Genomic DNA, 14,366 nt, shown 5'->3' on the forward strand with positions numbered 1-14,366 from the left:
AAAAGAAAGATAGGCTTATAATACATATTCATAGACATTGGTGAAGACTGACATGGCCTGAGAGCCACATGATGCTAATGCCATGCAGATCTTGAAGTTACTTAGAAAGGACCTATTTAGTAACAGTATAATTCATCTGCCCTTCGCCGGAAATACTTACAACGATGTTTCTCTGAGCTTGCTTATGGAGAGGAGTGTGGTGGAGCCCGTACGCAGCGCCGCCTCCAGACTCACGCTGAAGGGCTCGGGGCTGGGCGGGGAGTCGTGTTCTGTGGGGCGGAAGACAAGGCGGTCACTACGTGTTCGGATGACGCTGCGACGACACAATAAAGCAACGTGTCTTTCATTCATCTCTTTAGGCTCATACCGGTAGGCAATGGATTGTAAGAATAAGCAAAGATTCTGTTTAAAAAGTATAAGATGAACGTCTATCTGATTGGGGAAAGAGAGTGGAAAGATGAGTATAAACTATTGAGAAAGTAAAATGAGATGTTCCAGAGTTTGCGAATAACAAACAGCAACTTCAACCTCCCCATCTCCCCCCTTCCACCACCACCACAATAACAACACCACCGAAAACAACCCAAAAGGAACCTCCCCTCCTTCTCTTTTCCTTCTGTCCCTGCTCCTCTTTCTGCTCCCATGAAACGGTCCCTTTACGAGAGGCCCACCAGTCCCTCTCCCTGATCGCAATCTTCACCGAGACATCTTGCACGCGCTCCGACCCTTCCCCCCCCCCCTCTCCCCACCTTGCCCATCCTCTCTCCTTCCTCCGAAAATCAGGCCAACTTCACCTCTCCTTCAAGCGCCGGAGGAAGGCCAGGAAGCAGGAAGAGGCGAAAGAGGGCGGCGATATCTTGTAATTAACCGAACTAGCTTTTATCGTTCCCATTGGCAGCTTGTGGGGTTTAATCAGCGGGCGCACCTGAGGAATGGGGAGCCTCGCTAATTGGTTCCAGGCGAGTGTGAGTGAAATTAGGAGCGGAGATTTGAGCGTCTGTTAGCGATGCAAGGGAATGGTCTCACTTTGATTACGTTAGTTTTGCGTTTTTTTATATATGTTTTCTTGGTCTCTTTTTTGCGTGTGAAGAAAACGAAAATAAAGTAATTGAAACCTTAGTTATATTGATCTTCTTTTCTGATTTTCGTTATCGAGAAAGAGAGCGAGAGAGCGAGAGCGAGAGCGAGAGCGAGAGAGAGAGAGAGAGAGAGAGAGAGAGAGAGAGAGAGAGAGAGAGAGAGAGAGAGAGATTCTTCTTTTTGATAACAAGAGCACTTCGGGTTTTGTGGGATTGGAGACTTCCTTTAAGAGCCGAAGAAGTGTGGCGCGACGCATAAGCTTTCCCTCCAGGTGTCGGCAGAGCAGGTGCTTAATTGGATACCTGAAGACAGTCAAAGAGAGGCAGGAGTCAACCCTTACATAGCCTTCCTTTAAGTCAATGTTGGTGCCCTTCTGGATGACTTTTGGGGATGGTGAAAAATGAGACTAGAATAAGGGGTGCGGAAAGAGATTGAGGAAAGGAAAACGTGAAGAGGGAACGAAAAATGAGGACGAAAAGTAAGGTTGAAAAATAAGGATAAGATAAAAGAGCGAGAAGGGAGAGAGAGAAAAGGAATGGATGAAAAGTGGGAGAGGTCACCTGTTTGATGGAAGGACAAAGGAGGAAAGAAAAAAAAGGAGAAAAGAGGGAAAATAAATGAAGAGGTATATACTAAAACGATGTGACACGTTGGATAGGAATGGAGGAAAGTGGAGAGAAAGAGAAAAAAAAGAGGTAGATCGTAAAGAGGGCAAAAAAAGAAGATAGTGAAACATGTAAGAAAAGGAAATGATGTTTAAGTGTTTTTTTTGCGTTATTTTTAAACATTAATAAAAAAAACTCTCAGTGTGTTAGATTGAATAGAAAATAACGGATGTAGTAATGGAAAGAATAAGAAAACTAGGAAAATACGTGTAATTTTAGCATAAAGAAAACAGAACATGAGTAGAAAGGAAAGGACAATAACCAAGAAGAAATAAATAAATTGAGATTGATAATTTGCAAGACTTTTTTAGAGAGCAGAGTAAAAATAGGAGACAATAACCGAGAAAATTGTTTTAGTAAGAAGAAAAAAATAGCAGAGTACGATACGACGAGATAAAGATATATATAACTTTTGGGAAATTGAAAGAAATGAACCGCAATCACTGGCAGACAATTCGATGCCATTAAGATAAGCCAAAGGAAGTAGTTCTCACACGATTTCCGGAATAGAAACGAGAAAATAAAAAACTTCGAACTGAAACTCAGAATCGGTGAATGGACTTTATGCACAACCCAAAGAAAACTGAAATGAAAGAAAAAAAAATAGACTCAAACTAAAGCCATGAAAAAGGAAACAGGAAAATAACACTAACCCTTCCCTTGTTTCTGCTTCCTCCTCCTTCTCCTCCTCCTCCTCCTCCTCCTCCTCCTCCTCCTCCTTCTCCTTTACTAATTTCGCATCCAGAAGCACAAGAGATAAAACAAAGCCTATGTAGTCCGTTTTCAAGGCCTGTTTTTGTCTGCCTCCGCCTAACCTTAACCTCAGACCACCAGGGCAGAGAGTGTGAGTGTGACCAGCGAAGAAATTAAATAGATTAGGGAGTCTGCAACGTCTCTCTCTCTCTCTCTCTCTCTCTCTCTCTCTCTCTCTCTCTCTCTCTCTAAACACACACCTGAGGACCTACAACCACGGCAGCTCGACCTCACCTGTGATTCTCTCGCTCAGGTGCGCAGCTCTCCCTACCTGAGGCCTACCTGGTGGAGCTTTGCAATGGGTTTAATTAGCACCTGCCGAAGCCCACCCCGCCCCGCCAAACACCCCTGTCACTGCCACTCTCAGGTGAAACACTAATTATGGAGCCTCAGGTAACGAGGTGCTGGGAACAAGGAGACGAAAGGGAGAAAAGGTATTGCAAGGTGGCGGTGGGAACGCTGGGGGAGAGAAGGGCGGCTGAATGGGAGGAGAGAATGTGTATGTAGGGAGTGAAAAGAGTGACATGACGGTGAATGACAGGTATAGAGGCACCGGATGACGATACATATGAGGAAGAATGAAGCAACCTTTGTAAAGAATTGAAAGAAAATAAATGGAAGAGGAGATGAACGAGTAGGGCAAGAATACAAAGAGGAAAAACATGAATTAAACGTACTGAAGAAATAGATAGACATTTAAAAGAGTAAAATAGGGAACTGAAAAGGAATAAATAAGACGACTACAAAAACATACAAGGATTTTTATAGGAGAGAGAGAGAGAGAGAGAGAGAGAGAGAGAGAGAGAGAGAGAGAGTGGACGTAGTTGCTATATTTGGGTCCTACATTCACTCTTCTCACGATTCACTTCCTTGAGAGAGAGAAAAAGACTAAGATTGATGAAAAAAAGGAAGAGGAAGAAGAGGAAAAAAAAAAGAGAGTGGGTGGTGTTTCTCCCTCCGTCACGACTCCTGATTCGGAATGAAGACGGAGGAGACGGAATGGAGAGGAATGGAGAGGATTGGAACTGATCTGGCTACACTGTCACAGGAAAAAAATAACAAGACAAATGAAGCGGAGATGAAAACGTGCAATTCCAGCGAAGCGATAAAGAAAAATAATCATAAATGGTCTGCACTTTTTCTTTTTATTCTTCAACTTGCATTTTTTGTTATTATCATTCCATTAACATTACTATCTCTTGTGATCTTTGGGATATTTAAAGTAACTCTCTCTCACACTCCCTATTCCTCCCCTCTCTCTCTCTCTCTCTCTCTCTCTCTCTCTCTCTCTCTCTCTCTCTCTCTCCCTCCCCCTTTAAGAGCACAGTTCTATAGGAGGCGGACATTAAAGTAAACACTAGTAAATGAACACACACACACACACACAGCCCGTCCACCCCTTCCTTCCCGTATCTCCCCATTACCTAATCACTCTCCCCGCCACCTAATTGCCAATAATTCTATGCGGTTTCATCACCTCACTGCATCCCGCCTGTCTGGCTGAAAGACACACACACACACGCACACATATGCACATGACAGAGGTGTACACGACAGACTGCGGTAACAGAAAGCGTCATGTGTGTGTGTGTGTGTGTGTCTCTCTCTCTCTCTAAATATCTACGGAAACAAAAACAAAAAAACGAAATCAATAACAAACTGACAACAAATCCGCATCAAAGAAATAAACAATAAAAAAACAAGTACAAGGTAAAAAAAAAAAAAAAATAGCCCTTCAAGTAACACAGGTAGAACAAGGCGGAAGTCTAGTGTTCGCACAGCTCATTAACCTGGTTCCCGGCTATCAGATGCCCTTGCCCGGCTCAGGTGTGCGTTAATTAGGCGCTATTACCTCACGTTCATTTGTTAAGGGAATGTTATGGGACGCTTCGACGTGATGGCGTGTTCTCTTTTTTTGTGTGTGGGTTGTCAACAGTTTTGGGGTTGTATATGTTTTTTTTTTTCCCTCAATGCAGCTAGTGTTGTCATTGATCTATTTCTTGTTTTTTTTTCTTGCCCTTCAATTTTCCTAGTATTTTTATTTCTTTGACATTTTTCTCATAGTAAAGTGTGAGGTCATGTGATATTAAGGTTTCGTTGATCAGCTGTTAGTTTTAGGTTGTTTATTTTTTCCTTTCTCTTACTTTCCTTCTCTTTTATGTCTTTTTTTTTTTTACTTTCTTCTCCTCCTCTACTTTCAGACAATCTCCGTGAATTGTTTTGGTTGTTTGATATTATAAAACCTAAATGAAAACACTGAAATGAAAGAAAAAAAAAAACGATTGCAGACAAAACAGATAAGAAGAAAATGAACAACCATCTTCACTCGTCTCTCCCCGGCAATGAGGATGCTAAAAGGGCCCCTTAAGAGAAGTGATCGATAGGCGCTCGCCATTCACAGCGTGCTTTCAGCCCTCCCCGGCCACTTAGTCATCTGTTTAGCCGCGCGGCGCAGCACTGAGGACATTAACGGAGTGCCTCAATCACTCACACACGCGGTAACGGCGCTCACTCCTCGGGTCATCCTTAGTCTTCCTTCGACACCCGTGTGAACCTGCCCTCAGAAGATCGACTTGGAAGGTAACGAACATGAAGAATGGTGGGGAATACGGTGGTTCATGTATGATAAGCAAAGAAAACGCCCGCAAAGCAACAAAAAAATGAAGAAACATGTACATTTTCTTTTCTGATACGGTGGTTCATGTAAGATTAGCAAAGAAAACGCCCGCAAAGCAACAAAAAAATGAAGAAACATGTATATTTTCTTCTATAATACGGTGGTTCATGTAAGATAGGTAAGACAAACGCCAGAAAAGAATGAAAAAATTGAAGAACTATGTATACTTCCTTCTATAATACGGTGGTTCATGTAAATTAAGCAAGAAAATGCCTGCAAAGTAGCAAAAAATTAAAAACTGTGTGTACTTCCTTCTTTAATACAGTAGTTCATGTAGATTAAGGAAGAACACGCCTGCAAAGTAACAAAAAAATGAAGAACTATGTATACTTCCTTCAATAATACGGTGGTTCGTGTAATAGAAGCAAAGAAAACGTCCACAAAGCAACAAAACAAATGAAGAAATATGTATAATTTCTTTGATCATCAACAGACAGATTAATTATATTGCTAAGGAAAGATAAATCAGTTACGGTTCAACTATACAATCATACACATAAGGGCATCAAACACTAATTTCCGGCAATACGAAGTTAAAAAGAGGCTAGGTAGGGTCTGCAGGTTTCCAAAATCATCAGGAGCATGCAAATCGGGCCGGGCAGCCTCTCTCAAGTCACTGCCATAAGCGTCGGAGATAGCACGAGAGAAATTCTTTTGTTTCAGTATCAGCAGCGCCATGCATCACCTCGCGGGTATTGGGGGAGATAAGACTGATGCAGCGGTTACCTGTCCACACCTGCCTCCTCCTGCATCACTTCTAGCGCTCACTATTCTCCCCGCTAGATGGCAGCACCGTAGCTCCCACGCCGCCCACCACGCCGCCACTGCCATCTATTACCCAAAATGATAACTACACGTGTTTCCTAATGGTACATCTGCATTTCTGGGCTTGGTGTGTGTTTTCAGGTGGTTAAGTATTGTTGAGCGTTAATGAGCAAAGAGAAAACGTTGAAGATTCATAACTATTCAAAACGAAGCACGTAAAAAATCCTGTTTGTATATATTATGAAAGAAAATCTAAGGAAAAACAAAGATATATAGAAAAAACAAGGGAAGAGAAGGTCCATCAAGAAACAGAAAACTCCAAAATTAGAAAACGGGAAAGACAAATAAAGGGAAAACAACAAATCTATTCACTCTGCCAGGCCAAGCAACCCTTCACCCTTCCCTTCCTGCCCTACCGATACTGCCGCTCTCTCCGACCCTTCCTCCTCTCCCGGCCCCTTCATCACGTCCCTCCCGAGCCTCATCCCTGCGTGACCCTTGACCTGAGAGCATTAAAACCTAGGTCAAGGGTCAGCTGTTGAAAGGGAAGATGCCGCAGTTTCAACATTGGGATTGCGAAACCATTCTTGTTCGACTTGAAATGGCGGTGGGAACGTTTCGGAGGGAGAGAGGAGAGGAGGAGGAGGAGGAGGAGGAGGAGGAAAGGGAAAGTAAGAAGTGGGGTGAGGGAGAGATGAATGGGTGAAGTGTGATGGGGTTCGTGAAGTGTGTGGCAAAGGAGTGACAAGATGGAGTGAGAGATGAGAGCAGGAGAGCGAGAGAAAGAGGAGGAGGAGAAGGAGGGAGAGGATGAGAGTGAAAGGAGGAAGAGCAAAGAGAGTAGAGAAAGGGAAAGTATTTTGAGGGTAAGGTTAAGGGAATTATAAACGGTAGTAGAGAGAGCTAGAGCGAGAGAGAGAGAGAGAGAGAGAGAGAGAGAGAGAGAGAGAGAGAGAGAGAGAGAGAGAGAGAGAGAGAGAGAGAGAGAAAGTGGAAGGAATGCAAAGTGGGCGAGTGAGTCACAATACGGAGGAGTCTTCAGAGGATGCAAGTCAATACCTGTGATCGATAACCTTCGCGAATATCAAAAGAAGAAGGACGAAGAAAATGAAAATATAGACGTGTTAATTGTGAAGGCGAGGAGGACCAAGGGGATGCAACTCCTTTTAGGCGGATCAAAGAACAAATGAAGATCGGCCCTCAATGGACTTTTCAATTATACTGATTATCGTGGGAGGAAAGGGAGGAAAAAGAGGGGAGGAAGGAGAGAGGAGAGAGAGAGAGAGAGAGAGAGAGAGAGAGAGAGAGAGAGAGAGAGAGAGAGAGAGAGAGGCCAGAGAGAGAGAGAGAGAGAGAGAGAGAGATTATTCTTTACAGAGAAACGAGAGAGAGAGAGAGAGAGAGAGAGAGAGAGAGAGAGAGAGAGAGAGAGAGAGAGAGAGAGAGAGAGAGAGAGAGAGAGAGAGAGAGAGAGAGAGAGAGAGAGAGAGAGAGAGAGAGAGAGAGAGAGAGAGAGAGAGAGAGAGAGAGAGAGAGAGAGAGAGTTGACAGCTCCGGCTCGTGGACAGACTACAAATACAGGGATAACACACGAGCTCTGAGAGACACTCGCAAACACTCGACGCGTCCCTTCCTGCGAGGCGTGCGAGGGTCGACACACACAGGCCGGAAAATAAGAGAAAATAATGAAATAATAAATAGAAGCAGAAAACAATAAAAAGCCTTCACCAAACAACACCTGACGCTGATGATTCCTAAATAAAACTCCAAAACAAATCTAAGCTGACTAATGAACAAAGAAAAGTTGAATATTAAAAGATGAGTACTGGAGAAATTTTACAAAGCTTCAGAAGAAAAATAGGGACAGAAAAATAAATAAAATAAGAAGTAAGAGGATTTTCCAAGCACTTAACTTCGACCTGACGCACTCAACAGCTCTCCCACTCACCATTTTTGAGGGAGAGGTCGACTCCAACTCCGATGCTGTGGAGGGCGAGGGAGGAGATGGTGGGCACCTTGAGGACGACGCCAGTGTGGTCCTTGAAGCTCTTGAGGGGCAGGTGGTGGTGGTGGTCATCCCTCTCTGCCAGCTTGGTCGTCCTCACACTCAGGTCCACCGGCTCCACCTGCTCCGGCGGCCCCTCAGCCTGGGTGGAGCGAGGGAAGACACAGGTGATGAGTGTTCGACAGGTGAGGGTGAAACATTTGAAACATTTTATGATCCCTTTATACAATTATGTATTTACAATAATTTTGTAGTGAGGTGTACTTGCTACTACTACTACTACTACTACTACTACCACTACTACTGCTCCTCCTCCTCCTCCTACTACTACTACTACTACTACTACTACTACTACCACTACTATTACTACAACTACCACCACCACCACCACCACTACTACTACTACTACTACTACAACCAAAACCACCACCACCACCACTACTACTACTACTATTACCATTACTACTACTACTACTACTACTACTACTAACTACTACTACTACTACTACTATCCTCCGACTAACAGGCATAACACAGCATCTTTGATAATTATATGAAACAGATAAAAAAATATGTTTGTTGAGCGAGTTTTGCACTCAAACCATTACCACTACACGGCCTCTTACTACCCACGCAACAATTACCACAAAACACTTAAGGAAAAAAAGGCATCAAACTGACAATATCGGAGCAACAAATTAAGTCCTGCAAATTTCCCACTCACTTGATCACCTTCTCCTCCTCCTCCTCCTCCTCCTGCTTCCCCAACGTCCTTACCTCCTTGGATGTCATGTTAGGATGCATGGCTGGTCGCTTCCCAAGGGCGGGCACCTTGAGGAGAACGGGCGCCGCTACCCCCCCCTCCTCGCTCACCCCCACACGCTGCCGGAGAGAGAGAGAAAAATGGTTGATAAAAACGTAATAAGCAAATAGTGATGAACGACGTGTAACAATTGCCTGGACCACTTATAAGGTAAAAGGTGGTTAAAAGTGTGATTTCGGGTGTAAAGTGTTGAGTTTGGGTATGAAAGTGTTTGTCTTGATTATGATTTTTGCTTCGGGTTAGAACACGGAGAGTTATGAAAGAGGATTTGATTTTGTAGTTTACGACACTTGAAGGAAATGCCGCGAGTTGTTTTTAGGCAATAAAGAAAAAAGTGTATAACTGTCTTGGAATACATATCAATAATAGCGAAAATAGCAACCACATACACACACACACACACACACACACACACACACACACACACACACACACACACAGTTGACTTGTACCTTTTTATCTGCAATCTCTCCTTAACATACACACCTTCATCATCTATTGACATCATCAGCGTTAATCTCTCACGTGTATACATATATTTCTCCCCCCCCCCCCCGCCCCCTCAGGACACCTCCCACCTGCTCTGTGACCTTGAGTGTAGCCTGTGCTTACCTGTGTGTGCGTACCTTCGCATGCACAATGGACCTCTGACCTTGCGTGACTCGGGAACAAAGAGGAACCTATAGGCGCTGGTAAGGTACAGACACACCTCATATCTTACGTCCTTCATCCCACCCATATATTATTTGCACCTGTTCTGCTCTCCTTGCCTTATACACCTTTACCTGCCTCCTTCTCTCCTCCTCCTTCTCCTTTTCCTTTCCTATTCCGATCATTCTCATTCCTCAGCTTCCACCTCTTTGCCTTTCATCTCTCTCTCCTTCTTCTGTATCCTCATCCCTCCTGTTCCTCCATATTCTCTTCATCCCCTCCCTCCTCCTTCTCCTTTTCCTTTCCTATTCCGATCATTCTCATTCCTCAGCTTCCACCTCTTTGCCTTTCATCTCTCTCTCCTTCTTCCTCTGTATCCTTCACCCTCCTATTCCTCCATATTCCCTTCATCCCCTCTCTCTCCTTCTCCTTTTCCTTTCCTATTCCGATCATTCTCATTCCTCAGCTTCCACCTCTTTGCCTTTCATCTCTCTCTCCTTCTTCTTCTGTATCCTCATCCCTCCTGTTCTTCCATATTCTCTTCATCCCCTCCCTCCTCCTTCTCCTTTTCCTTTCCTAGTCCGATTATTCTCATTCTTCAGCTTCCACCTCTTTGCCTTTCATCTCTCTCTCCTTCTTCCTCCGTATCCTTCACCCTCCTATTCCCCCATCTTCCCTTCGTCCCCTCTCTCCTTCCCATTCTTTCTCCCTCCTCATCTGTTCTCTCCCCACGTCCCACAACCTTCCTGCCCTCCCTTCCTTCTTCACCATCCCACCACCACGCCTCCTCCTTCTTCACCTGCCCTCTATACCCTTTTCTGGCCTTCCCCACTCCATACCTCATTCCTCATACGTGTTCACTCTCTCCACATCCAGCCTGCCTCCCTCCTTCCCTTGCCCCTGATCCTGCCGCCTTTCTCTTCCCTTGACTTTCTACCTTTCTTCTTCTCCTTTATATATATGCTTCTTTTTCCTTTATATGTCTTTCAATACACAAACTGCATCTTTCCTTTCATTCTCGACTTTCTACGTTCACTTTCTTTCTTTATATCTGTTACCTTTTTCCTTCTATATCCTTCCATACTCAAACTGAATTCCCCTTCCCTTCCTCTTTACCGTCATCTTTCCTTCCTTCCTTTTCCCCTACTCCCTCACCTATTCATCCCTCTCTCCCTTTCTTTTCTCTCCATCTTACCTTCGCTCCTCCATCTTTTCCTCTTACATTCCTCCCTCTCCTCCTTTTCTTCTTTGCCCACCTGTTCCTTTTGCTATCCTCCCTCTGTAGCCACCTGTCCTCCTCCTCCTCCTACAAGGTTTAAAAGACATGTGCCTCAACACGAACACAAACTATTTTTTCCGTATATTGGAGTCACCATATTCCTTCTCTTTTTTTTTAATCATCCCATAACATTGATTTGGTTCCCTATTAATGAGGCGGCGTGAAGAGATGGATGGTTGGAGGGATTGAGTAATGAGCAAATGATAGAATGAATAGAGAAACTGATGAAACTTTATCATTATACTCCTTCTAAAAACTTGTGGATGTTGTTATAATAAAAAAAAAGATAAGTATGTCTCGTTAATGTAAAATAGCGTTTGCAAATCACGAGCGACCTTCGAGTCTTTCTTAACTTTCCTTCTTGAGATATTGAGTTAAAAAATGTTAAAAAATATGAAAACTTCAGTAAAAAAATAATCGTAAAAGTGAAAAAGAAAAGTGCAAAATAAAACAAAACAACAACAACAAAAAAATCGACAGTAACACACACACACACACACACACACACACACACACACACACACACACACACACACACACACACACACACACACACACACACACACAGAGGCAGTCAGTCACAGCAGCGTAACCGTAGCGGCCGATTTTCCCTTTTATGGTCCAAAGATCGTAAGGTCGAGTCCGCCCATACACGCCCCTTCATTCTCGATCCTAAAGTTTTTGTTCTTTTTGTCCTTTTTTTCGTCAAGTGTTCGCGGCCAAAACTGCAAACTCTTCACGGGGGACTTATTTTTTTTCTTTCTTAACCTCATTTTTTACTTTTTCTATTTCCTTTTTCCTTCTTTTTTTCACCTCATATTTTATTGTTTTTTATTTCCTTTTTTTCTTCTTTTTTTTAATTTCATATTTTACTGTTTTCTACTTCCTTTTTTTCTTCTTCTTTTTTTACCTCATGTTTTACTGATTTCTATTGTTTTGTTGTTGTTTATATTTTCGCTTTCTGTTCCTCGTTTGCCTGTGTTTCAGATTTTAAGGAGAATTTACTTTTTTTTCTCGTTTTTCTTTCCTATTTATCGTTTTTTTAAAGTGATTTCTTGTTTATTTGTAGAGTAAATCCGTTAATCTTTGTGTCTGATCCCGAAAGTAAAACTGTACATGTAAAAAAAAAAAAAAGAGTAAATGAAAGGAATGAACGTAAAGAATGAATGAAGAAAAGAAGCAATGTGAAGGTCAATCGTGTGTGTGTACGTGTGCGTGTGCGTGTGTGTGTGTGTGTGTGTGTGTGTGTGTGTGTGTGAGTGAGGCGTAACATCCTGACCTTCGCCGTGACAGCCAAGATTTGTAACTCGCCGTCGCTTCCCTCCGATGCTTCACAGAGAAAAAAAATATACACAAATAACTTACACGATAATAATGAAAGACACACTCCCTTCATCCTCTACACCCATCCCTTCTTCCTTCCTTATCTACCTTATCCCTCTCTGTCCCTCTTTATCTTCTTTTGCTTCCCTTCCTTGTCCTCTACTTCCTTAACCATTCATCTCTCTCTCCCTTCTCTCCATATTTTCCTCTTACACTCCTATCTCTCCCATCCCGTGACAGGTTAGCGCGTTACAGGGGAAGGTGGTGACGACGCAGGAAGGGTGACAGGAAGCCCTCCCTTGCGCATCCAAAATCGAGCATCCTATTCCTAAGATTGATCCCGTGCCAGCCTCCAGCAGCCAGTCTTCGTCCGGCTGTTGAGGCGCTCTGTTACACTTCCTTCCGTGCTCCTCCTGCCTCTTCTGCTCCCTAACTACTTCTTCAATCTGTTTTATACTTGTTTAAGCTTTGTTCTCCTACGACTGTTCTTTGGATCCGGTGAAAAGACTTATCTTCATATTTTTCTAGTTTTGGTATAGTTTCCCCTTTTCTTCGGGTGGCATCTCCGTGGAAGTGCAAAGCAACGATTCTTCGGTCCGTACTTATGCCATGGGAAAGTTGCGTTATTAGTGAATGACGGAAATATATCGCGTCGTTCGTATTACTAGGAAACATTCTGCAGTGTCCGTGGTGGGAGTGACGGTGTTGGTGCCTGATTAGAAGTCTGATTTCGATTTTTTTTCAATAAGTAATGATACGCGATAACTATTACTATTTTCGAGTTTGTTCTACCTGTATACCGACTGCCGTGATGCAACCCACTCAGGAAACGAATTACTTTACATACAAATAACGAAAATACTGACCACATGTGTTACCCGAAAAAAAAATGTAGACGTATATGGCGGAGAGGCGGCGTCTCTTTTACAAATATATGGGCATTTCAAACCAAAAACAGCCACAGAGAAAAGAAACGAACATCGGCCTCATACGCGGACAATGGACACGTGTGAAGGGGGGGGGGTCACCTGTCCATGGGGGGTGAGAAGGAGGGGGAGGGGCGGGCAGGAGGCTGAGGAGGGGAGGGAAAGGTAACCGGCAGGTGTTGCAATGTTACCTGATAAGGCGACACACCTTTCCTGCCCCGGCGCCTGCATGCTAACGCGACCCTTCCCTGGCTGTTTTTTATTTCTTATATTTTTTTTTGCCTGGTGGTGGTTAGTTTTCTCTAATTATTTTCCTCGTTTTTTTCTTCTCCCTTTATTGCTGCTTTGCGCCTTGAAATTTATGGCTGAATGGTTGCACACATACACACAAAAAATATGGGTCTTGATTTTGTAGTTTATTTATTTATTTCAAGTTAATTAAAGTGTCTGACTACCTTACTTTTTGCGTTATTGATGAGTATATGCTCTCTCTCTCTCTCTCTCTCTCTCTCTCTCTCTCTCTCTCTCTCTCTCTCTCTCTCTCTCTCTCTCTCTCTCTCTCTCTCTCTCTCAAAAACACACACACAACGGTACATTTGAGAATCAGATGGCTTTTGATTCGCCATCCTCTCCCCTTCCTCCCTTTTCCTAACCCTCCCTTTCTCCCTTCCCTTCTCCCCCACTCCTCCCCACCTCTCCAAGCACCCCTACAAGTCCCACTGACCCTGAACCTCCCCACCTCGTCTACCAGCATCCTCCTCTTCCTCATAAACAAAGATAAAAAATATAACCCTTCCTCCACTCTACTCATCTATACTTTATCCCATTCCTCTCTCATCCTATTCCAACATTGCCTTCTTTATCCTTTCTATCCTCACCCCTTTCGTTTATCCATCCTCTCTCTCTCTCTCTCTTCTTTTATCGCTTACTCTTTCCTCTTCTTTAGTGTGTGTTATCTTCCCCTCTGCATATTACTCCCTGGCCGCCCCCTTTCCCCTTTCTCTTCTTCCTCTTCGCATCATCTCCATTCCTGTTCATCTTCTTTCCTTCTCCTCTCTTCCCTTCTTTATCAATATTCTTTACTATACTCCCTGACCTTTCCTCCTCTTTCTGATCACTCTTCTTTTTTTGTCTTCGTCTTCTTCTCTCTCTCTCTCTCTCTCTCTCTCTCTCTCTCTCTCTCTCTCTCTCTCTCTCTCTCTCTCTCCCTGACGGACACGGAATACTGATGTCCTTTAACTGCTTGTAAAAAAAGTATTGGATTTTTCGACTTGCTGCGTGCCATTGTTTGTGTCCGTTTGATTAATGGTATTTTCCGAAGGTTTAATTAAGGATATTAATAATTGTGACGGAAATAAAAAAAGGAAAGGTATCTGGAAAAGGAAAATAAAAGAACGATGTCGCGGGGAGATAGCAACG

At 43.4% G+C, this 14,366-nt stretch overlaps 1 protein-coding gene across 1 annotated transcript in view; it reads right to left on the reverse strand.

The window, feature by feature from the left end:
* LOC126994622 (Krueppel-like factor 7) overlaps positions 1 to 14,366 on the reverse strand; it is a 55,609-nt gene that overhangs the window by 5,564 nt on the left and 35,679 nt on the right. The window contains exons 2-4 of the mRNA XM_050853933.1: positions 8,723 to 8,827; positions 7,889 to 8,087; positions 161 to 269 (exon numbers count right to left, since the gene is read on the reverse strand). Of these exons, the coding sequence (XP_050709890.1) occupies positions 161 to 269; positions 7,889 to 8,087; positions 8,723 to 8,827 (413 nt within the window). The remainder of the gene's footprint in view (positions 1 to 160; positions 270 to 7,888; positions 8,088 to 8,722; positions 8,828 to 14,366) is intronic.

Source organism: Eriocheir sinensis, chromosome 7 (assembly GCF_024679095.1).
Source record: "Eriocheir sinensis breed Jianghai 21 chromosome 7, ASM2467909v1, whole genome shotgun sequence".
Lineage (NCBI taxonomy): Eukaryota > Metazoa > Arthropoda > Malacostraca > Decapoda > Varunidae > Eriocheir > Eriocheir sinensis.